The 23888-nt window shown below is 33.8% G+C and overlaps 1 protein-coding gene across 3 annotated transcripts in view; it reads left to right on the top strand.

The window, feature by feature from the left end:
• LOC145284792 (uncharacterized) overlaps positions 1 to 23888 on the top strand; it is a 327627-nt gene that overhangs the window by 175767 nt on the left and 127972 nt on the right. For 2 of the 3 annotated variants that reach the window (XM_080133757.1, XM_080133758.1), the window contains one exon: positions 51 to 92. The exons of the other annotated variant lie outside the window; for it this stretch is intronic. In XM_080133757.1, the coding sequence (XP_079989883.1) occupies positions 51 to 92 (42 nt within the window). The remainder of the gene's footprint in view (positions 1 to 50; positions 93 to 23888) is intronic. 3 annotated transcript variants of the gene reach the window in all.

Here is a 23888-nt window from a genome sequence, read left to right as displayed (position 1 = left end):
AACCCCAGGATACGTTGACTCTAGGATACATTTTATTTATTTATTTTCAGGTTACGAAGTGGATTACGATGTTTTATCGGACCCCAATTACGGTATTTGCCCCGCCTTACGGTGTCATTTATAATTTTATTTGATTATATAAACGTGTATTACTGTACTTTTTTTTTTACTAATTTTTAATGTCGTATCTCGGGGTTATACTATAATAAGCTGAGAATGACAATTATTTTTACATCAGAATCATTTTTTCTGAATAATATTGATTATGACGGTGACTAACTGATGGATGACACGATTAAAACCTGGGTCTGCCAAGTTCGAATCCAGTTTCATAGAACACTTTTTATCGACTCATTACATGGTCTTGTGTCTAACTTCCGGAAAGCGGGGTTTATAAAATAATATTGACCCTGGCGATGATTTAATTTCAAACTTTCCACTGCGTATCGCTTGTTCATTCGTGAATTTGTTATTTCTTTGCGTCTGAATGGCATCTATATCTGCTGATACTAAGGCTTTTTCTTATCTCGGATCGATTTATTATTGTAGACACGCGCACATGTACATCAAAAGAATCATGCACGTATCACAAATACATATTTATAGTGACGTGTCGTATCTATTGTTGTTTAGTGTGTTGAACGCTTAGTCTTCTCCAACTTAACAGAGATTTGTTTTTGTTTTTTTTTTTTGTTTTTTTCTAAGACTGTGCATAAAAATGTTAAAACACGACATTATTGTATCAATTCCTTGTAGGTATCATATGTTGAAACCGGGTAAATCTTTTGTTGAGGGGATAGAGCAAGGTAAATAGGTGAGCGTATTTTGTCACGATTATTTGATTCGTAGCGAAGTGAACTCTTATCGCTATGTCTAAACCATAAAATATATTTAAAAGTAAACAATTTAAAACATCTTCGCAGTCTTCATTTTCTGAGCTAGAAAATACAAAAGTGCATATTATTTTTTAAAAAGCCAGGAGAAATTCATGAAAGCAACAAACCCTAAAGAAAATAGAAAGCATCAGAAAAAAAAACGGACGACAGATAAAACAAACAATTAGAAAAGAAAATACATTATGAAATGCCACAAAATATTTCGCACTTATTTCTATGTGATGTATCCCCTTTTAATATTTAGCTTTGTGATTAGGACCAAAGTGTAGTATCAGTTTTGATACTACACTTGTTCAATTATATCATTGCATGAATGATATTTCTGAGGAAGAGAATAGTTATTATTTTTTGAATTGGAATATGTTACATGAAATGGCTATCCCTTCTCATGTAAGAAAGAAGACATACTAGATAAGTGAAAATGATATTAGGATTAGACTAAAATCGAACCCTGCAGGCAAGTGTTAAAGATAATAATGGAAAATGGAATGTTAGAAATTAAGCCCATTATTAATTCTATTAGAACAGTTAAATATTGTTCATGTCGGAATAAGAGTCGATTATCCATTCTATCAGAAATCTGAATTGTTAATATACCAGTTAAAAGAATGCACAATGCAAATCAAAATATATTGTTTACAAATAGGTTAGAATTACAATTGAGGATTCTTTGTTTACCAAAAGTGTGTTTGGACAAACATACGTAAAGCCAAGTTAAAATTAGTCACGTTTGAAAACCACACTTCTAACGTGATAAATAAAGGAGATTTATCAATATATATATATATATATATATATATATATATATATCATTAAGGGTCCGAAGTTAGTAGTCTGTTGAAGTCAAGAATAGATGAGTCAGTTAGAGAGGAGAGCCCCTTAAAAGCGAGGGGGGAAAGATAGACCATGTAAATCAAAGGTTGTATTCCTGACAAAACCGATCGGCCGATTGAAGAATAAAGAAACCAACTATGTTTGTAACTGTTTGTCTCGTGTCGTCATTTTTTACAACGAAAATATAAATGTGTTTTTATCATCATCTTATAACGAACTATTGTGTAACCTCTTCCAACTATTATGTGACCTCCCCACCATCATCATAAGTGAAGTATCTCCTCTACTCTATATGTGTGTAAGAATCGTTGCATCATATGAGGTCTATATTAATAATATGAAGTTCCCAAGAAGCATCGCAGCAGATATAAATGTCTCGCTCATTATCATCGTCATCTGTTCTGGGCCCCGTTATTGTGTCCCCAATATGAACCTCCTATACATCATATATCCATCTAACAGTTTGTAGTAGGTTAGACTTTTAACTATCTACAGTTTTTAGCGCCATAGCATCAGATGGCTTCATGCCATATCTGGAGCGATTTCATTAATGAATATTACAGCATTAAATGACATGATTCAATTCTCTAAAGTTAATTTCAAAACTTCACATGATTCATGATTTACGCATATTTAATTTGCATAAAATGATTTTTATTTAGTCCTGAATCATCAATAAAATTTACTGCATACGAGTTGATCACTTCAAATTATACACGTAGTTTTGAGATAAAATTTTAAAAGATTTTATCATTTCATTGATTTTTTTTGTAGTGACGTAACGATTGAAAACATGAACACAAACACAAATATAAAAGCTTAAAAATTACATTAATTTATTTGTGTCGCTATTTCAAGAATCTTAGTATTTTTTATTGCCTTTTCACTCCAATTTTACAGTACCAGTTGAATGTAGGGGTCTGTTATTTGAAACAATATATGCAGGGGTATTATGTGGAGAGTTCTACAGCAAAATGTTTACATTACACTTGAACTTCTGCACGTCAGTAGTCAGGGAGTCAGAGAACTGGGAGCGAATTCCAGTCTGGCAGTTCTAGGGAAAACATTAAGTAGAAAGTTTCCGGCATCTCAGGATCTCTACAGTATAGGGGTAGAATATTGCTACTCGTCGGGTTAGTCGCGGTAATTTACATAGAGGAGGTACAAGGTATTGGGGTTCGTCAGAGCACATTCCATTAGCAATCTTGGAAAATAAGCCGAGGCGTACAACATTTCGTCGATCGGACAGTGGTTGGAGTTTAATTGAAAGTGCGAGACCTTTTGTTTGGTGACTTTGTTTTGTTAATCCCGTCTAAGAGTGGGAGACGAATAGAAGATACACCAGATCAAATGTGGCAAGACTTTATAAGTGGCAAAGGGTAGGCTTGTAGAAATACAGAAATTATTCTCTTAAATATTTGATCAGATATGCTGGTTGTGAATTCCCTTTGCCTAATTCGTATTTAATTTTTAATGACATAAATGATTCCAAATCCGACAATCAGTTTCGTTACGACTTATGTTACACTATCGCAGTGGTCTGAACCATTTTAGAAGAAATTGGTAAGCGATCCAAATGCTAAAAATATACATTGATTTTTTTTTTAAAGGTATTACGATTATTCAATTCTAGATTATCTATTCGGGAAGTAACTATACATTTCGTGAAGTTAAGATAAACTTTAAATTTATTGATACAACTCCCCCCTACAACAAAAAATTGCAAATCGATTAAAAACTATTCGAACACATGAATTTCTACCGTAATGTAAAGTATGTTTATAAACCGACCTTACTGAAGCGGCTAGTCTTGCAGAATCGTGGATAGCAATTCTATCCTGAGCTCCGTTGACGATATGCTCCACTTTTAAGTCGTCTTTCACACTGAATTGATTTCGGTGTTTGTTTTAAAGGATGAAAATTTCGGAGATTTATGCTTCACATAAGTTCTTGAGAATTGCAGTGTATTCCTTATTGCAATTTCTGATATTCTTTTGTATTTTTGTAAAATTTTGGCCCAGATTCTTGTGGGTACAATTTCCTAAACTATGATTAAGTCTCATAATTATTTTTTTTTTCAATCAGAACTCTCAATATCAGAGTAAGAGAAAAACTCATAAAATTCACCAGAAATATATCCTTTTAACAGTAGGATTTTCCAAATGTTTTTTTATCAAGCCATATAAGTCATCAATTCTAATTAAATTTGCCGCTTCTTCAAGAAATTGGACAAGTCTTGCGAAATATAATTTCTTTCAGATCAGTTTGTTCATACAGAATTTCACTTTTATTTCATAAAATACCTTTTCGGACAAATATATTATCATGCTTTATTTATGTTCTAATTCTGTATAAGTACTATTAAATATCTTTTTTTAAAAAAAAGAGAGAGAAAAAAAAATAGAGAACCGGTATGAGAATTGGCACGACTTAAATTCACCCGTAAATAATGGTTCATATTCCACTATGGATAAGCGAGAAATAGTTGCAGCTTTCCTTTCAATTATATATATATATATATATATATATATATATATATATATATATATATATATATATTCCCTCTGTTTAAAACGGTAGTGTTTTATGTATTGAATCGAAATCCTCACATAAATCTTCGAAAAGCAATGTTGCAACTTGTTTTGATTCAACGGCATTTACTGTTTTAATCACTGCTAATTGATAGTTAATACTTTTTCATACAATAAATCACAATTAATTCTGGAGTCACTTTGTAACAAACGATTGGAAGTTACTTACATTGCATTATTTATATTAAGTAGTAGACCAAAACATCGCCTTCGTATCAATATATTTCACTGTTTTTTTATATTATATTCACCTTCCGCTCCAAATCAATTGGCGACCCATGGGATTAATGTCGCAACTTTATGTAGGTTCGCAGCCCACATAAAATACTGATATATAGTAAAAAAATCGTATTGATAGATGTACAATGGAACCCCGGGATACAGCATTTAAAATTAATAACAAAATACAGAACAGTATATAATATACATGTATATCATCGAATAACATTATAAATAACATCGTAAGGCGGGGAAAACACCCTAACTAAGGACCGGAAAAACATCGTATCCCACATCGTAACCTGAATAAAAGTTTATCTTATAGCCACCGTATCCCACAGTGCTACTGTAGTTTGAAAAGTATTTCTTACGAATAAATTCGAACTGCGAGGTGCGGTTTTAAAATGCCTTCCATATTTATAAAAGCAATTAATTTGAAAATCTTGTAACTATCTCGATATTTGTTATTAATTTAACATCAGATTAAAAACATTTACACAAAACATTTATATTGTATAGAAATGTGCCTGCATCTAACTTATTTTGTTTTATGACTTGTTGGACTTTGCAATATTGTTTCATTAAAATTGTTTCATAAACCAATTTTATATTATTTAGATCATCCATACATTTTATTAGTTCAATCATTTTCTACTCCATCTATTTTAATTTTATATTCCGATTTATGTTACAGCATCTCCGTATGGAAAGGGCTACAATGTGTAATTCCTCATTAGTGGCATTAGTTATCAACTAGCAGAACACGTGGAAATTCCACGGTAGTTTAAAACATCACCACATAAACAAACAATAGAACATCCTTTAATAGAATAATAAGTGTAATATTAGTTCTGATCAGGTTGTGAATTAAAAATTAATTTCGCAGGCAAATATGGATAACTGCTTGATATATATTATTACAAGAAATAGAACTGGCTGGCGATAAATAACATTAGTATTGTGATCTTCACCCACCATACACTGCGATAAATAACTTATGAGTATTGTGATCTGCTGTTTTATTTTAAGGATGTTCAGGATGATAACCGTCGAAGCAAATTAGCATATTAATATATATATATATATATATATATATATATATATATATATATATATATGTTTAAATGCCACTCGGGAATAAGAGTAAAATAAGTGTCGGATAGACAGTGAGACAATACCGTTATTGAAGATTGAGCAGAATGTGATTGTTTAAGAGAGATGTTAAAGTTAATACTATATGCGTACTGAAATTATAACGTTATTAATTGGAAACCTATTCCTAACCTTGAGAGCGGAGGTCGTTTTGTAACTATACTACTCTTTCAACTGACAATTTAATAATAATAAAAAAGATATCGTGAAATTTGAATTTAACTTTGTAAACATTATTTAAAAATAGCACAGGAAAATAATTGCATAAGCACTGAAAAATACCGTGTTGTAGTCGATTGGGAAGAACAGCGATATTTTCCAACACAAAGTAGCGGATGAAACGAAAAAAAAAAAACGAAAATAAGATGAACAATGTCTGAAGTAATGTATTAGAAATCGGAGGGTCATATTTTAGGGGTGGAGGCAAAAGGGGGATGAGCTAAATTGTTTTTTTTCTTTTTTAAATACGATAATAAGCTATCATTAATTTTATATTGTATAAAGGTGTAACTGATTTTATTTAATTATTTGTAGGATTATTCTTGTCTTCTAGTTGTTGTTTTCATGACGTTTCGGCCAATTATTCCTCTTACCTTCGTCAGGTTAACCGCGACAGGATAGGAATGTCGAATCCTCCAACTACATCCACAGCAATTGTTGCCTTCAATGGGTGTTATCCCAACAACTATTGAAGCCAGTAATTACTGTGGATCTCGTTGGAGGTTCGACATTCCTATCCCGTCGCGGTTAACCTAATGAAGGCCAGAGGAATAATTAGCCGACACGTCATGAAAACAACCACTAGAAGATGAGGATAGTAGTCCAAATAATTAAATAAAAAAATATACAATTTACTCATCTCCCAAACAATTCCATGAATGTACAAATGTGGTTATTTACTTAAGATAATTATCAGACAAGGCTTTTTCTTACCGTGCGTTCATAGTACGTCTCCTAACTCGCCTCGTTTAAACCTTAGTTTTGTAAATAATTTCAGACGTAGAATACAGTAAGATTTTAAGACGGAATTATAATAATTTAACAAATCATTTCAAAATTATTTAAAGTTTTATGCTTCAAAAACCTTATCAAAATACACCTCGAAGAATACGTTAAATATCCAGAAACATCTCTATGGACATTTAATACAGATCTGATAAGGAATATTGAACATACTTCTAACCCAAGCCAGTCCCACTAGGTTAGTTAGTATCAGTACACTGAAATAGTTTCTATGTTCTAGCATTTATAGATACTCAAGTGAAGGTAATAATTTCCTGGTGTTTTCAGATTAGATTTATTTAACACTTTATTAAATTGATATTGGTCAATTGAAAATAACTTATCACATGTTTGCAAATAACAATAAAGCGGAATCATTGTTTGCAAAAGTTGTTCACTGAATCTGTTTTCTATAGTAAACCATCACATATTCCTCTTCCCATCAGTTTGGATTTATTCTATGATATTTCCAGCTCATAAACGCATCCCCGCGTTCAGACACGTTCCAATACGCACTTTTCTAGTTGTGCGTGTTTTATCAAAACAAGAAACGAAAAAGATGTGGAAACCATTCATACATATGTATTTTTTCAATGTCTACCTGTATATTATGAAGCGCTTCGGAGATTCGGTTTGGATAAAAAAAAAAATGTAAATGTAATTGTGCTAAAAACGTATATGCCAAAATCACGTTGACACGCCGGTTTTGTTCGATTATCGTAGTTAAGCGACATTTAACCTGGTCAGTAGTAGATAGATGATCATTTGTGAGTCCTAGACGCTGCATTAAAGAGGATCTTGACATCTCCACGCAAACCTTGGTAAAACGTAAATCCATCTCTCCGTTTAAGAAGAATGCCGATTAAAAAGATTAGGGAAAATATATCTGTCATTTATTTAGCATTTTTGTGCATATCATTCCTTTTAAGAATTATTTAGCGCCGAAATTAATATTTTGAATATGTATTTAAAAATACACTATCGAACATGGTCAGCTATATTACGTGATAAAAGTCTTATAGTCTTATATGTTTTGTCTAATATGTTCCCTCGTAGCCTATAAAATCAATTTTGCACGTTTCAAATCCGATCGGCTATTGTGTGATTACTAATGCAGGGCTCTAGGGATAAATTTTTCTTAAGTTCACCTTTGACAACTAAATATTTTTGTTTCCTAGCCAAATAGAAAAGTTACTAGACAAATTCACGTGAATTTTGGAATATGACATCTTCGTTCCGTGACAAGTTGATACATCATAAAGATGTGTCTACATATTTTAATAAATACAATTCTTAATATCCAATGTTATGTTGAAATTGGAAGTTATAAACATTTATATTTCTTCGGATGTTTTTTAAATAACATTTATTTAAAAAAAAAAAAGAAGACCATATTGTTATATTAACTTTTTTATTGTTTAAATATTTGTCTTGATCAATTTATTTTTTAAAACGTTAAAAAGAAATTACTCAGTAATGAGCTTTGGAAGATTTACTGAAAAGAAAATCACCAAAAGATAAGCGTTTTATTATTTCTAGTCGCCCCTTGGAAAAATCAATCGCAAATGCAACTGTTTCACTCGTAATGTAGAGCCCTGTAATGTTTCAAACTTCAGTCGAAAATATCTCTAAAACGATTTTGTATTTAATGGCGTGGGATTTTAAATAAAATTCTAATAAAATTTAATTGCATTGTTGGAAAAGTCGCAATTATCAGAATGGATCGGAAAATCAGAAAGATGCGTAGGTGTGTGTGTGTGTCTGTGTGTGTAAAAGGTTTACGTTAAAAATGTAATTATTTCAAGTCTAATTCTTTTTCATTTTGGCTGATTTAAAATAAAACATATGGTGTCCGTTAAGGAAACCTTCTAACGTACTTCAGAAATATTAATTCTTAACAGGCGTCCTACTTTGCGTATTTTAATCTGGGCTTAATAAAGCACATAATTTACATTATATTTCAAGTGTTACGCACGGCAGGAGTAGATTTTATTCAATGATGGAATGATTTTAGTTTCTCAATTTGAAATTAGTATTTAATTTAAAAGAAATATAAGACTGTTGTTTCACTTCACTTTTATATTTGTCAAAACTTGTCGAAAATATTAATTCCATTCTAAAAAAATAAATGATAATTACAATCAGAAATAATATATAGTTTGCATACGTTTAGTATGAAAACTATATATCATTTCTTCTCGTAATTATGCTTAATAAGCAAAAATTAAAAAAAATTGTATTTGACGGTTTTATATCATAATTCAGCATCAATAATGTTTGGTAACATTGAGCTTATTGAATACGGATACTTCACAGCAGAATGAGTAACAGTGGGCGCACATTCTACTAATATATATACACACACATTTGTATTAAAACAATAGGTATTTCGATTCTGGTAGCGGTGTTTTTTACCTTTTATAATATTCGCTTTCTCGCATTTCTTTTTTAATCGTCTATTTCACATTTTTCACGTCATTCAGTGTGCACGATGTCTAGTTTTACATACTCAACTTTGTCCAGCAATAGGCAGTAAGGCAAAAAATGACGCAATAACAGCATGCTTAGCATAAGATAAATATAGAAGAATGTTTAAAATGAACATTCTTAAACGTAGCTTCGATTAAAGACGGCAAACATGGGTTATAGAAGACCAGCTCAATTTTAATTTAATTTAAGTGCCGGATGACTTGGTAGGTCATTTAAGAATTAGTGATGAAGAGGTATGTGACTTACAAAGCACAGAAAATGAAGAGTTAAGGCAGATTCCTAAATTATGAGTATTCTGGGTTTTTTTTTTTAATTAACTGAGTAGACCGTGATCAGTGACGTAACCCAATTTCTGCTAGACTAATTGTTGTGATCGGACCCTGGACTCGAATGCGTTCGTTATCACAAACAAGTGGCAAGTTATGAGCCGCTATAAATTGTGCAAGTAACAAATGAGTGTAATAGAAATTGTCGTTTCGAACTAAAGTGGTACCTCGGTACTATACTTCGTTTCAGATGTTTGTTCAACACCGAAATGTCCGACAACCGAAACAGTATTTCCTCTTGGAATTAACTTAAATAGAATTAATTGGTTCAAAAGCCTCTTTTTCTCGGTAAACTTTGATGATTTCATACATTTAATTGCACTGCCATTTCATATTCCTTTGCAAGCGCTAACACACGTATTTCGCTTTCAAATTTCTTTACCAGTTCCATTTTACATTCGATCGTCCTTCGCACAGTTTTCTGTTTTGCGCTTGCTTTACTGCTATTATTTCTCTTTTTTTTTCAATGGTAAAAGAATGGCCGTTTCTATTTTCTTTCTAAAGTATGTACACGATGCTAAAACGATTATTTGAAAAACAGTTTTTTTTTTTTCGCGTAATTAATGTCGATCCGTAATATTTTCGCTTCGTACGTCGTATTGAAGTTTTTTTTTTTTTTTTTTTTTTTGGACACCTCAAGGTTCTTTTGGAGTCACGTGACAAATCGAATTGCGTGGTTCTGGTGTGCGATGATGTGCTAAAATTAATTTGGGCATCGTTTAGTCTGTCGAAGGGTTGTGACGACGCTGTTCTAAATATAACTCTTGTCGCAAAGTTCAGATTAGCCTAGGAATTTCGTCAGAGTGGGGGTGAATCAATCCAAAAGTATCACAATTGGTATTAATTGCAACGTTCCATTGAGGAACACCGCTGCTTATTTACATTTGAAGCGAAATTTCATTCGACTACCGAGACAAGAATATCGCCAACTTCTGGCTCGAATACCGAAACGTTCGACAGCCGAGATACATTCGTTTATGAAAGATACGTTAACAAAACGTACACATCTTTAAACAAACCGTATTTTAAACCTATGTAAGGCTTGGAACAAAATGAACCAACGACATTTATTGAGTCGTAAAATACAACGTACAACTAATAATCTGTTACATAAGAGCTTATTGTTTCTCATTCTGTTTTTTTTTTCTCTTATTAAGCTAGATTTAGCTTGCCTTTAGATAAATAGACAGAATGTCGTCGTTTTTTTTTAATTGGGAAAGATTTAGCAGAACGTTCTGAATTGGAACAAAAATAACTTCTCATTCACTGATCGATGACAGAATAAACCACGTGCAGCATCATAACCTATATTACATTTGTTTTATTCACTAAAAGGGTTAAGGAATGTATAGCAATTTATGATATACTGTTAAATATAGTAAATACATTTTCACCGCAATTATGTAGAGATGTTGGTTCCCATATTGTTATCTTTAGTTCAGTCCGAACTAAAGATATAAGCATCATTTATTTTTATTGACTACATGCTTTATCCGTTTAACCTAAAATTGTGCACTTATCTTTCAACATTGTATTATTCTTTGTTACTTTTCTGCTTGTGTTTTGGGAAGCCATTGTGAAAGTCTTCCGAACTAGATCTACTTTGACAAGGAAAACGTCCCGCTGTTAATATGGCGCCACCTATCCGAGATATTTGTTATGACGCAAAATAACTGTCGTAGCCAATAAGCTGGGTTCCTTTCAGTAGGATATTTACAAATGACGCCATTCGATGTAACAGAACTTTACAATTTTATTATCGATATTTCTCCCCAATCATATATAGATATAAACATTCCTTGACTATTTTTATTATTTGCATAGTATCTACTCCTTCTTTAAATATTTCAAAAAATGTGCAGTGTTTATATATGCTGGATAATCTTTATTTTCCTTGCTTCCCTCTTGCAGCAAGGTTAACATGAAGTTAGTTTAACGTGGTGGGATAAACAATTCAAATGAAGATGCATTCTGCAAGTTAACAAAGAAGTTCAGAGAGACCTTTTAATGAAGACATTTGGCAGTAAATCAGTCCCTTTAAAAATAAAGGTTAATATCTTTGGGTATTGTGTCTCCGACTAAAACTGAACTATACTATATTTAGTATATTAATGTGCTAGATTCCATTAGTGCATCGATTGCATTATTTTGTTTTTATTTATTTTGTGGCCCCAAAGACCGTTGTTCTATGCGTCTGCTTATTTTAAATGAGGATTGGTTATTCCTATTTGAATTCTTCAGTTTCATTTTCAGAAACGTTCCCCTCTATTTAACCTCTGCCATTCTCTAGGTGTATCGTCGATCTAAGAAATATTCCTGTGCAATTCGGAAATTTGGACGGAATTTCGAACGGAAACCTTTTATTTACTTCACGAAGGTAGCATCCTCTAGTTCTCTAAGCTCTATTAATCTTAACCTGTTGAACAGTCAAGAAGTGTGTTGCACCATATGGTCCGTTGGTATGTTTTCTTCCGTTCACAGATTGTCGAGTCAGTTCAGTAATCCCATGTAGTCATGAAAAATTTTGTCCGTCCCGGAGAAACGGTTTAGTGGTTTCGAAAATCCAGGGTAATCTGAAGGAGGGGTGTTCATATTACAGTAGGGGAGGAGTCTTCGTAAACCGTCTGACCCACAGATAGTATCCTCTCTTCTTAAAATGTAGATTATTCTCAGAGATTACTGAGGAAACATCTCATTGACTTATTAGATGGGCCGTATACTATAAAAAAATAATCTACACACACACAGCCGTATATGTTGAGATGAAGAAGGAAACAAACCAAATTATACCTTTCGTCGTTATTTGAAAAATTCCTGGGGATGATTAATTTGAAAATATGAACCTAATATATGAAAGATTAGATTCATACAAACTTGTTGCCTGACATAAATATGAGCATGAATTTTTAAGTTATATCAATATAAATTTAAACTTTATAACACCCATTACATATTTTATTTGGAGCGGGGGATTCTTTGAGATGAGGCTTCATAATTTGTGTATTCATTTTTTATTTTATTTTTATTTTTTTGCGGACTGTTATCCTCATCTTCATAGTTGTTTCAGCATATTTTAGCAAACTCATCCTGTTTTCTTCAATTAGTTGCAAGACTAAACATTCCTAAATCGTTGCGGTAAACAAGCTGAAGAAGGCCAAAACATGAGTTGACCAAAAACGCGGCTAAATACCAACAACTATGAAGATGAAGAAAACAGTCCACAATAAAATGAATATGCAAATCATGAAGCCTCATCTCAAAGAATTCAGAAAAATGAAATAAAATAAAATATAATACAATTCGGTACGAACCCAACAATAGAAGATCATCTACACCGTACTTGGCCTTCGGGCCAGGATCAAAGTGTAGTATCTGTTCCGGCAGATGCTGCAAGCTATGACTAGCTATGACTAGCTATGACTAGCAAAGACCAGATGTGGGGGCAACCCCACATGCCTGACCTTTAACCAGCTCCCATTTCCCACCTCTCGGGAGCTGGTCCCCTTTTTCCCTTTCCCCCTCCCTTCACTCCTCACATTAAAAATTGGCCTTGTGCCTAATTTGCTCGGTGGGGGAGCAAATAAATACCATCTGTTCTTCAGATGTTGCACTTCAGTTTCTTGTTCTCTGTCAATGGAGGAGAAATCCTTCACGACTGAGAAAGGTTTTATTTTTGTTCCTTTTCTCCACGTTAAAAAACGACCCTGGTGTCTAACTCTGTCCCGTGAGGAGGCATTGTAAATAGGAATAATAGAAGATCAGATAAGAACACCAAATTAAATTTCTAAATCCATAAATTTCAACCGTGATCGCTTTCGAGGCCTGTTACGCGATTGATTGGGGCGTTGAGTCTTTACGATTCCAGGTGTGTATTTTCTAAAGATAGTGGTTTCAATTCTTCCGAAGAAGGTAGGATTAATTGGCCAAAACTTGGTGAAACAATAACAATTATGGAAGGGATGTAATTTGTGTGGATAGAGTTACAAGATTAGCATTCCTATCCTGTCGCAGTTAACCACCTGAAGAAGGCCAGAGGATGAGTTGGCAAAAAGGTGGTGAAACAACAACTATTAAGATGAGGATAACAGTCCGCAAATAAAAAGTGAATTCATAAAACCCATTCATTAAAATTGCACGTTCAGAGATAAAATGTTGGTATTTTTATCCTATGCCTTCACAAACATTCATTGTGTAAAATTTATAAGCCTTTAACTTTCTCACGTGCAAATCCCCCCTTTTTTAAGGATGGCAGTGTTTAGCGTTGTAGAAGTCCGCCTTACGTAAATGGCTATCAATTAACTATGTTAATAAAAAAAGGAAAATCCACAGAGAAAAATGAAACTTGATCCGACCGCGACTTAAAGTCCGTATATAAAATGGATATTATCTACCAAAACTACTAGTATCTTTCAAATAGCAACGTTTACACACGGATTTACTACGAGATTATAGATCCAGTATTTACTTTATAATAATTACTTATATATATATATATATATATATATATATATATATATAATAATAATTACTTATATATATATATATATATATATATATATATATGTGTGTGTGTTACATGATAAGGGCTGCCCCCTTTTCATGTAAGTATAAAAATGGAGAATTTAGTTTAAAATGAAAATGAAATAACAATAGACAAATTCGAACCTCGTAATTTAGTTTAGAAATAGATTACGTGTGAGAATTTAAAAATGTAAAACAAACATTTGTTTAGAATATAGATAAATATTTCAAGGAAAGAATGTGAACTCTCAAGTTTGTTATGAAATTTTAAATTGAAAGAATGCAGCTTATAAGATAATATTTTTTAACATATTGAATAAATAGGTTACTGAGAAATAGGAAAAGTTTTGGAAACGTATGTCCAGAGCACGTGAAAGAAGGCACATGTTTTAACATGTGTATGACGTCACGGAAAATAGAAAGTTCTAGGAATAGAGAAAAAACTTGAGAGTTAGACAGTCAGTGAGAAAACTCAGAGGGGTCAGTCGTCTAGGAAGCGAGACGTCACGTTGAAACTAAGATGTGAGACTTTGAATTTTTGGTGATGGAAACACGGCCGTGTGACGAAATAAACCATCAAGTGTTTTTGGTAAAGCTCGTCTTGTCTTATGATTCTTACAAAAAGGTAAAGTGGAATTGTATTATATATTTGTGTTATAAAATGTCTTTACATACACGTCTCAACATCATCATGTCTACACAATGTCCGAACTGTCTGAACACTATCCCTTCACTCCAAGAGTTTCTCCTCTCCTCTTCTTCTATAACACAATTAAGGAATGAACATTTTAAAATATAACAATCTCTCATAACACGAACACGGAACGAACAATCTCCCTTTTGAACAATATCTCTTACAACTTCTCTCTCTCTCTCTCTGACTACATCAACATCCCTCTGTATAATAAGACTCATCTAAGACTGCGCGTATAATAAGACTCTCTCAATGAAACCCCTATATAACATGTGTATATAATCGGTTTCACATTTTCTTTCTTTCTGTTTCTAATGAAACTCGTTTTAACTAAGAATGCGCATGTAAATGTTACGCAGGAGCGGATTTTAAATGTACTGGAACCCCATAGCTTGTCGAATCCGTCATTGCGAGGGTTAAATTCACAGTAGTCCTTCCTCATTTCGATGGTGATCAACTCTGTTTGGCTTAACATTTTAAAACTTCACATGTTTTTCTCGTTAAGAAAAAGCATTCATTTTTGCGATAGACGAAAGGGTACTACTTAACATTTTCTCGACAAAATGCTGCCTCGAAAATCTGGTTTAACAAAAGGTTGCCTCGTACCACTTTCCTATCAAAATATGTCTTATAATAATCTGGACTAAATGTGTTAATTTGTACCGCTTTTCGGACTAAACGTATTACCTTGTAACGCTTTCCAGATTAAACGTATTTCCTTGTAACACTTTCCGAACTAAACGTGTTACGTTGTAACGCTTTCGGACTAAACGCGTTATCTTGTAACGCGTTCCGGACTAAAAGCGTTACCTTGTAATGCGTTCCGGACTAAACGTGTTACATTGTAACGCATTCCGGACTAACCGTGTTACCGTGTACTGCGTTTTAGGTGAATGTGTTGTTTTCTAAGGTTTTCCGGACGACGGTTTTTAACGCTTCACTGACAAAAGGTGTTGGCTTGTAACTTTTTCCGAACCAAGGGCATTTCTTTAGGCCCTATTGTCGATATTGACAACTTTTCACATATATATATATATATATATATATATATATATAAACGAGTGATAGATTTATATTTATCATAATTATATATATTTGCATTTATTATACTTTATATTAAAAATCACATGCCCAATAGTATATCAAGGATTAATTCGCAAACTTAAGTTTAGTGGCCAGTTTGAATATATAACGCATACAGTTTATATTCTAGTAGGTAAATGGAACACTTATGAAACCGTGAACTATTACAAAGTTTATGTCAAACATTAATGTTTGCGTAATTTATTTGTAATGTTTTACCCTCGCATTGTTTAGAAAGTGTAGGGCATCTGTTGGTTCAATTGCAATTGGAAGCCATCTTTTCCGTTTCTACTTCTCACACGGATTCGAATTTCCATCCGACTACTTCGGGTTCATCAATGAAAGGATGAGCTACATGGGGGAGGGGGACTTGTAACTCTGCCAACTTTCCTCTGCTTATCAGAATCAGATTAAATCGTACGAAGATGATGGCCCTTGTTCGTTAAAGAGGGCCATGCTAATAATCCGGAAATGAGTATGAAAAAGGCTGTTATGAAGATGAACGTAGAGATAGGTCGGGATCCGAATGTGGCTGGATAGAAAATCTAATTATAGGTTTCATTGTACGTGTTTGTGTGTTCAGACGCACACCCCCACGGTTTTAGCTAGAGCCCTTCAAATCCCCATATTTACTTCGCTTTTCCTACTAATGTCTGCCTGTAACCGTATCTTAAAGGCGGTTCGTATTGATACGTAAAAAGTTAAGCAAACTAGCAACGCAAGTCATTCAATTGTGGCAAAATTATTTATTTTATTCTACCATGAACAGCTTTGTGTTTGGTGTGTATATGAGGAGCTTTCCAGTTGTAAACCTCCTATTTTTATTTGGCCAGAATTAATCAGAAGGGATCGCAAATTACATGATTATGTTGACTTCTGCATTATTGCCCTGAAAGTTTGTATCTCTGTTGCAGATATTGACGGTGTAAGACTCGAAGAAGCGGATGCGTCTTCGTATTCTTGCAAAAGTGTATTGAGAATGGTTGTGACTATGTAGAAAAATAAATTCGGTCGTTTTAGTGATAACACTTGCTTAGTACCTTTTCAAATTTTTTAGCTCAAATGTAGTAGACTTTGATTTTGGAACGGCTCTAGTGTACCCCCGAAGACACGCACACATATATATTATTTGTGTGTGTGTCTATATTTTGTATGACCTGCTACCGTACATTTTTAAAAATCAAGTGGCAAGATAAGATACACACCGTTACAGTAGCATCAGGTTCGTTGGGCAGATCATGTATGCCGCATGTCTGATGAAGGCTCCCAACATAGCTTCTTTTAGGTGAACTGTCCAAAGGAAAAGACCCTCAGGAGGACAGTGGAAACAGTTTAAGAACAATCTGAAGATATCTCTCAAATAGTTCGATTTGTAATCTAACTCCTGGGAAAAACTAACTAAAGATAGATGTTTCTTGCGTGCTGCAATTCAAAAAGGGGCTACAATTGTTGAATTCGTACGCTCTGAAGAACACAAGAGAAAACGTGAAATCAGCAAAAACGAAGTAATTAACATCTCCGACACAGGTGTTCAACATGCGAGAAATACTTTAGAGCTCGAATCGTTTTAACAAACCATCTTCGAACCCACAGAACAATTGCATGATCAGTCATCTTCGCAAGATGAAGACCATATTCTGTATATATGATATGTAATTATTTCATGTACTTAGATATAAGGAGATATAACATGCATTGATTTTCGGTAATTACTTAAAGTGCTCAATAGCCGAGTAGAACCAGGTAGTATGTTATGAACATATTTGTAGCAATTAAGTTGCAGACATTTGAGTTCCATGATGTGTAGTAAAGCGTAGGATAAAACGCAGGGAATTCGTGTTACTTACTCTTTTTATATATCCTCGTGGCGTTTAGTCGAGCTAAACAAGGAGATCCATCGTTGTTCCGTTTCAAAGGTTGATGTTTTAATTAGTTCAATATTATTTTTCTGCTGGCGATGATAAACAACCAATAGACCCTACCTGGTTCCCGCATTTGACACGTGAACGGAAGAAGGGCGTCTGAACATAATGATATGCGTATAAAAATAAGATACGCAATTAAGTTAATTTCCTAGCCAAATCGAATATACACATTTAAATCAGATTACTGTACTGGCATACAAGTTTCTTGCATAGAGAAAATAAAAAAAATAACCTAATATAAAAAGTACCACATTGTCAGTCCAGCAGCATCACTTGTTCCTTTGATGTGATATTGGATTCATGTGATTGTTTTCCAAGTAATATCACGGAATATGCTTCGACGGATTTACTACACTTGTAAAGGAACACAAGCATCTCCGAAGAATCAAACTAGCATCAGAATCCCACTCTATTCATTGCCGGAAACCTTCTACTTCAGTAGCTCCCTTGTCTTTGGACCGCTTGCCTATAAAATTCCCTTTCATTTTCGCCGACTGTACTAACATGCGGAAATGTAAATGTAACGTAAACAAGCATCTGGCTGCTGAACTTCTCAATTAGGATGCTCGCTTGATACCTGGACCTTCATCACTATGGCCCGTTATATCTCGGTTACAATAGGCCTTGTTTGGGTAAGTAAAATATCAAAATAAAAAACTGGAGTGAATGACTTATAAATACACATACGCAACCTTAGCAAATAGAAAATGTAAAAGCTGACAATGAAATACGTGATAAATGTAAGCAGTAATACGCTACCATTTCTGAAGACATGGAAAAACTAATATTCTAATTATGACTACAATGTATTAAAATCTATATTAACGTGAGATGTTCAAGGTTTTAGTGAAGCTAACCCGGGTGAAATTTTAAATTGGTAAATGCAAGACTATTCAAAAGAAAATATTACATTCTATACACATGTCAGGGCAATTACTCAGGTATAAGGAAAATCCCGCTTATTTCGGCTCTAAATTATTTTAATGCTTTTTTTTTACTATGTTATTAAGCTTGTGCGTGTTTATCACTGTCTTAGAATTAGTGCATTATTATTAAATTATTTGAGTTTGCTTCATGACGATTACAAGTATATTGGTAATGATTGTTTTATTAGAGCTTTTAGTTAGCCGTTAGGTTTATGCCATCTGTCCATGAAGTTCGGGTGGAGATTAAAACGTGTATGTATCTCTACTGTTATATGAAACTCACTTTGTGTGTGAGTTACTTCATTATAGGGTCCGAAACGGCTGAGCCTACATTTTGCTAATTTCGCACAAAGGTAATCTATATGTCCGTCAATGTTCTAAGATGTTTCTATACAGACATTTTCCCGAAAGTAAAAATCCGATCCTAAAAAATAGTATTTCTTTCTTGTAGATCAAAAATAATTTTTAGGGGGGGGATATTTTAGGATGCACCGGCAAGGGAGATAAGAAAATCTTGACAAATCATTTCTTCTTGGAAACTAAAAACAACATATGCTGATATCTAGAAACATAGCCCAGTCGTAGAGCATTCTACCTACAGATCGAATGATGCCGACTTCAAGCTCGGCTGTATCTCTCGATTGACTTTTAATTATTTCTTATTAATGAATTCAATTTCCCATAAAAACATACAACCTTAAAATCGCCGCAAATCATTTCTTTGTTTGCATATTTTAAAATTAAGCATTAATTAAAAGTGAGTTTTTCAGGACCTTCATCGTTAAGCCAAAATTTTAGCTGGCGTGATATTGTAAACAAAAAACAGACGGTAGTTGATACACTATATTATTATTTATTTACTCTATTTTATTTATTTATTTATTTTGTGAATTAATCAACCGGGCAAATTATTCCTCGTAATATACAATATTCATAGAGGATTTATTCTATAATTCATACACACGCAATCTGCATTAATTAAAATATCATCTTTAAGCGTATTGTGCGACTGAGCAACGTCGGGTGTTTAACTAGTTGCGATAAAAATAGCTTGACGTACGGTATAAAGTTTAATCTAGCTAGGTTAGACTATAGTTTATGAATAATTTTAACGACAAATTGGTAAAGATGTTTTAGATAATTTGATTCATGTTTTCAATTAATGGAAAAAAGTAAATTGTGTGATTTGATTGCTTGCACTAATGTTTTTTAGGGATATGTAAAAACATCTGTGTATGAAATCTAATTCATCAGAACGTTTGGAATCTAAAATAAGTAATCTGATTTGAGACAAAAACGTGTAAATCAGTTGACAAATGTTTTCTGGGAAATGCCAGATCGTATTATCATTTGTATTGCTAATGATGGACAACGTCCGGAAGACTGAAGAGCATTTTAATAAAAGCTAAACAAATATATAGATATGTTTCTTTCTAATCCTTTGACCAATAAAGTCTATCGCCAGTACAAAGAGTTATATTTTTAAGTGTACCCGGATTTTATGGGGGCCCTGTATTATAGCTGACCCAGATTAAATACTGAAAGTTAATGTAATATCTGGATTTTTCGGACTACTGTTCTTATCTTTCGTCTTCATCGCACACACATTCACACCCATTGCGCAATGGATAATGTGCCAAATAATATTCAATTCTACGTAGCCTTATGTAGTTTAAAGATTCAATCCTTAGTGTGGCCGATACGAATAATACAATTGGAAATTAAGACGTCTCCCCGGCCATGGCCAAGGAAACTAGTGCGTGCTACACCCGTAGATTAAATAAAGGGTTCTGTGTAGATTTCTAAGTTTAACAAGATACACTGGAAGAAGGACGGAAGATGCATCAGCCGAAACGTCGTTAGAATAACACTAAATACGAGAATAGTAGTCAGTAGAATCGAAAATAATACAAATTATCAACCCTCACTTAAGAAATTCAGAAAATAAACATAAATGTTAAAAGAGCCTTAAATCTCTATAGAAGTATAAAAACAGTTATTTAATTACCAATGCTTATAGAAACACTTTTAGTATTGACGATACTGGGTTACATAGCAAGCAACCGTAGTTTAAAAAAAAAGCACATTTTTTTTAAATGTTGCTTTTTGGTGCTTCCTCTTCCGTCGACAGTTTTATGGCCTTTTTTATGATTTAGCCTCTTGTTCTCTTGCCCCACACCCTCCTTACACACACCGTCATCTCCTCACAAATCCACCGCCCTTTCGCACATGACTACTTCAGTTACAGTGAACCAACTTCTCCGCCCACCACTTAAGCAATTCTATCTCGGAAATCCCCCATAATTAGACGCATCCATGCAAACCCAATTAACAGACGGCGCGTAAGTACGGAAATACGATGTCGTTGTCGACAGTTGTGTTCACTTATAAGCTGTCCCGCTTTTAATATACCGGCAAGAAAGTCCAACTCTTGCGGAAAACTAGAAGTCTCGTATGGTGGAACTTCATATAAGAGTTCAAATAATGTTGGATTTTGCTATGATTTACATACCAGGAGCTCTTGCCGATGATTTCCCACTGAAAAAAAAGAAAAAGAAACTGATGACTTTCCCTTTGGAATACCTATTTTCTTGGCTCACCATAAGGGCAGAGTTAAGCATAAAATTGATTTTTAATGTAGACAAAATCCAGCTCCCTCAACATAACAACTGTGGATCCAGACAGACATTACATTTAACTCAGTCTACATAGATTTCGCCTTCACTGATTGAGGACAGAAGGGGTACAACGTCCTGATCCCAACCAGCAAGATAATACTTATTTTTTTCATGAAAAATTGCTCGGGAAAAGATCAATATCAATTGATGTAAGAACCTACCAATAACGGAAGATGAGTCTCGCAAATACAGTGGATGCGAAGGCGGGAGGAGCGCAGTCGGCAGAAAGGCAGAAAGTCTTAAAAGTCTGCAATTCTTTGGAAAAAAAAGCTACTGAAATAAGCATCTGTATTGCAACAAAGTATCAAAAAAAAAAAAAAATGAAGACTAATGGGCAAACGAGTTGAACAAGCTGGTAGAAAAGAAGCCGAAAACGTTTTTTTCAGATTTATAGTACTCGATCCTTTATCATGTTTGCAACTCAGTTGATATCCTTGTTAATAAGGGCCAGTTGATTTCACTTGCTATCAATCCTCAAGATTTCAGTACTCTCTATGCATTTCCAGTCAAGACCTGGATTTTTTTTTTCAAATCAATCTTTCAACATCTTCAAACTCATAATAGCCTATGTCTGTTACCACTGCTACGTTGCCACATCGGTTTTCGTTAGATCACCACAGTTAATCGACGTTGAGGCTAGCCATTTGATAATCATCTGAAAATACTAGGCGCTGTGTGTACTCTCCACTTATCTCGGCATCGTTTTCAATTGTTCAGGACTTACACCTGCTAAAGTAAAAAATAGCAGTGACTATCTAGCAGAGGTGTAGTTAGATTGTGCAGCCATTGCCCCAGCATTACACACGCAGCAACCCTTAGAGTGAACAATGTATTTTTCCTTAAGCATGGGGAGATGGCATGATGAATTTCACATAAATCTTACGTTCTTTCAATTGTTTTTAGTCTATTGTATTTCAATTTGCCTTTGGTGAGTGTTCGTTAGATATAATGGTGGTGTTCCACACTCGAGGATTTTTAAATAGTTAAGTTGTTTTTTTCATAATTATAATATATTTATTTCCATCATAACTGACATCTGATGTTCATTCATTTAAAGACGAGTCTCTCTGAGAGATTTAATGTTTGACATGACTTAAAACTATTTAAAATACATGTTTTCTACTCTGTTTTCTGTGTTCTAAGCGCTTTGTACTTCTTATGAAAAACAGTTGTTTTTGTTTGTTTGTTTGTTTTTCTTAAGAGGTTTATTACCCGGCATATTTACAATTGGCTCATGAGTCTTTGCTTACGCATCCCAGTGCTAGTGTAGGGGGGGAATTTTGCTGATTGTCGATTTAATCGGGTAATATACGTAACAGAGCTACAAGGTGCGTCGAGTTAGAGCTCATTCCATTAACATACATGTAAAACAGGCACAAAGGTGCAACATCTTGGCGATTAGAAAGAAGATGGATTAGATTTATAGTGCTAGACATATTTGGTTGACAACTCCTTTTTGACGCGCTGTCTTCGAGTGAGACACTAGTAGTAGTAGTAGTAGTAGTAGTAGAAGTAGATAAGATTGTAAATGCATCAGCCTAGGGCTGGCAACATACTTGTGGTGACATTGTAGGCATATGAGATATTCGCAGGTGTAACTTAATTTTCTAACACGGGAAAGATACCCCACCATTTTTGCAGTAACATTGGCAACGTCCTCAATGAATTTGTTCAAATAATGCTGCATGTGAATTTTAAGCGAAGGAGTTTGAACGAAGATATTTCGGATAACGTACTATTAGTTGTCGCAATCGATGGTTGAGAAGATTTCTTGTAATTGGTAAAAGAAACGAGTGTTATGTTGGCAGCATTTAATGTTAATAAACATTCAAGTCCACATTCCAGTTTTATTTTTAAATTGTTCACATTTTTTTTGAGCTACCAGTACCTTATCAAAATACCTATCTCAGATCGTAACATAATAGCAAGAATAATATTAGTTTCTTCAAGCACTCATCCCTTGGTGTCTAAAGAAAAACTGCTGACACTGCGTGAACAAGCTGACGTTTTTGTCAGACGTATTCGAATCTAATAGACGTTATCTTTTTATCGAATCTCCCGCACAACGACACTTTGAAAAAAGATACAAATAATAATCTTTTTTTACTGTCGATACGCGAACAATCATTTGATTAGAAATATTAATACGATCACTTCGGTTGTGCCTGTTATTCTATTACATGTTTTTCTTTGTTCGGTAATAGTGGAATTCAATGATTCGCCGTCTGGCCATTTTCTGTGAGTTGATACAAGCTGTCGAAGCTCAACTATGTATTCTTACTAAACGCCTCAGTGGTTTGTTTTTGTAATCTTATACAATAATCATGTTTTGTGTTGGATACGACGGCAACGTCAGTTGAAATGTAATGATTTCCTTTTGTTTGAGATGAACATATGAACCATGATATTTGATAGTATTTGATTCAAGACGGAACTGACATTGTAAAAGCTTCAGCATCACTTTTGAAATCTACCTATGTACCTATCTAGCTATCCATTATATAAAAGGAAGTATGTGTAAAGTCGTACACTGTGGACTCCGAAACGGTTG

This window comes from Euprymna scolopes, chromosome 9 (genome assembly GCF_053919585.1).
Source record: "Euprymna scolopes isolate OS-2025 chromosome 9, ASM5391958v1, whole genome shotgun sequence".
In the NCBI taxonomy this organism is placed as follows: domain Eukaryota; kingdom Metazoa; phylum Mollusca; class Cephalopoda; order Sepiida; family Sepiolidae; genus Euprymna; species Euprymna scolopes.
The sequence above is the reverse complement of the archived record's forward strand: the minus strand, read 5'-3'. Positions and strand labels throughout refer to the sequence as shown.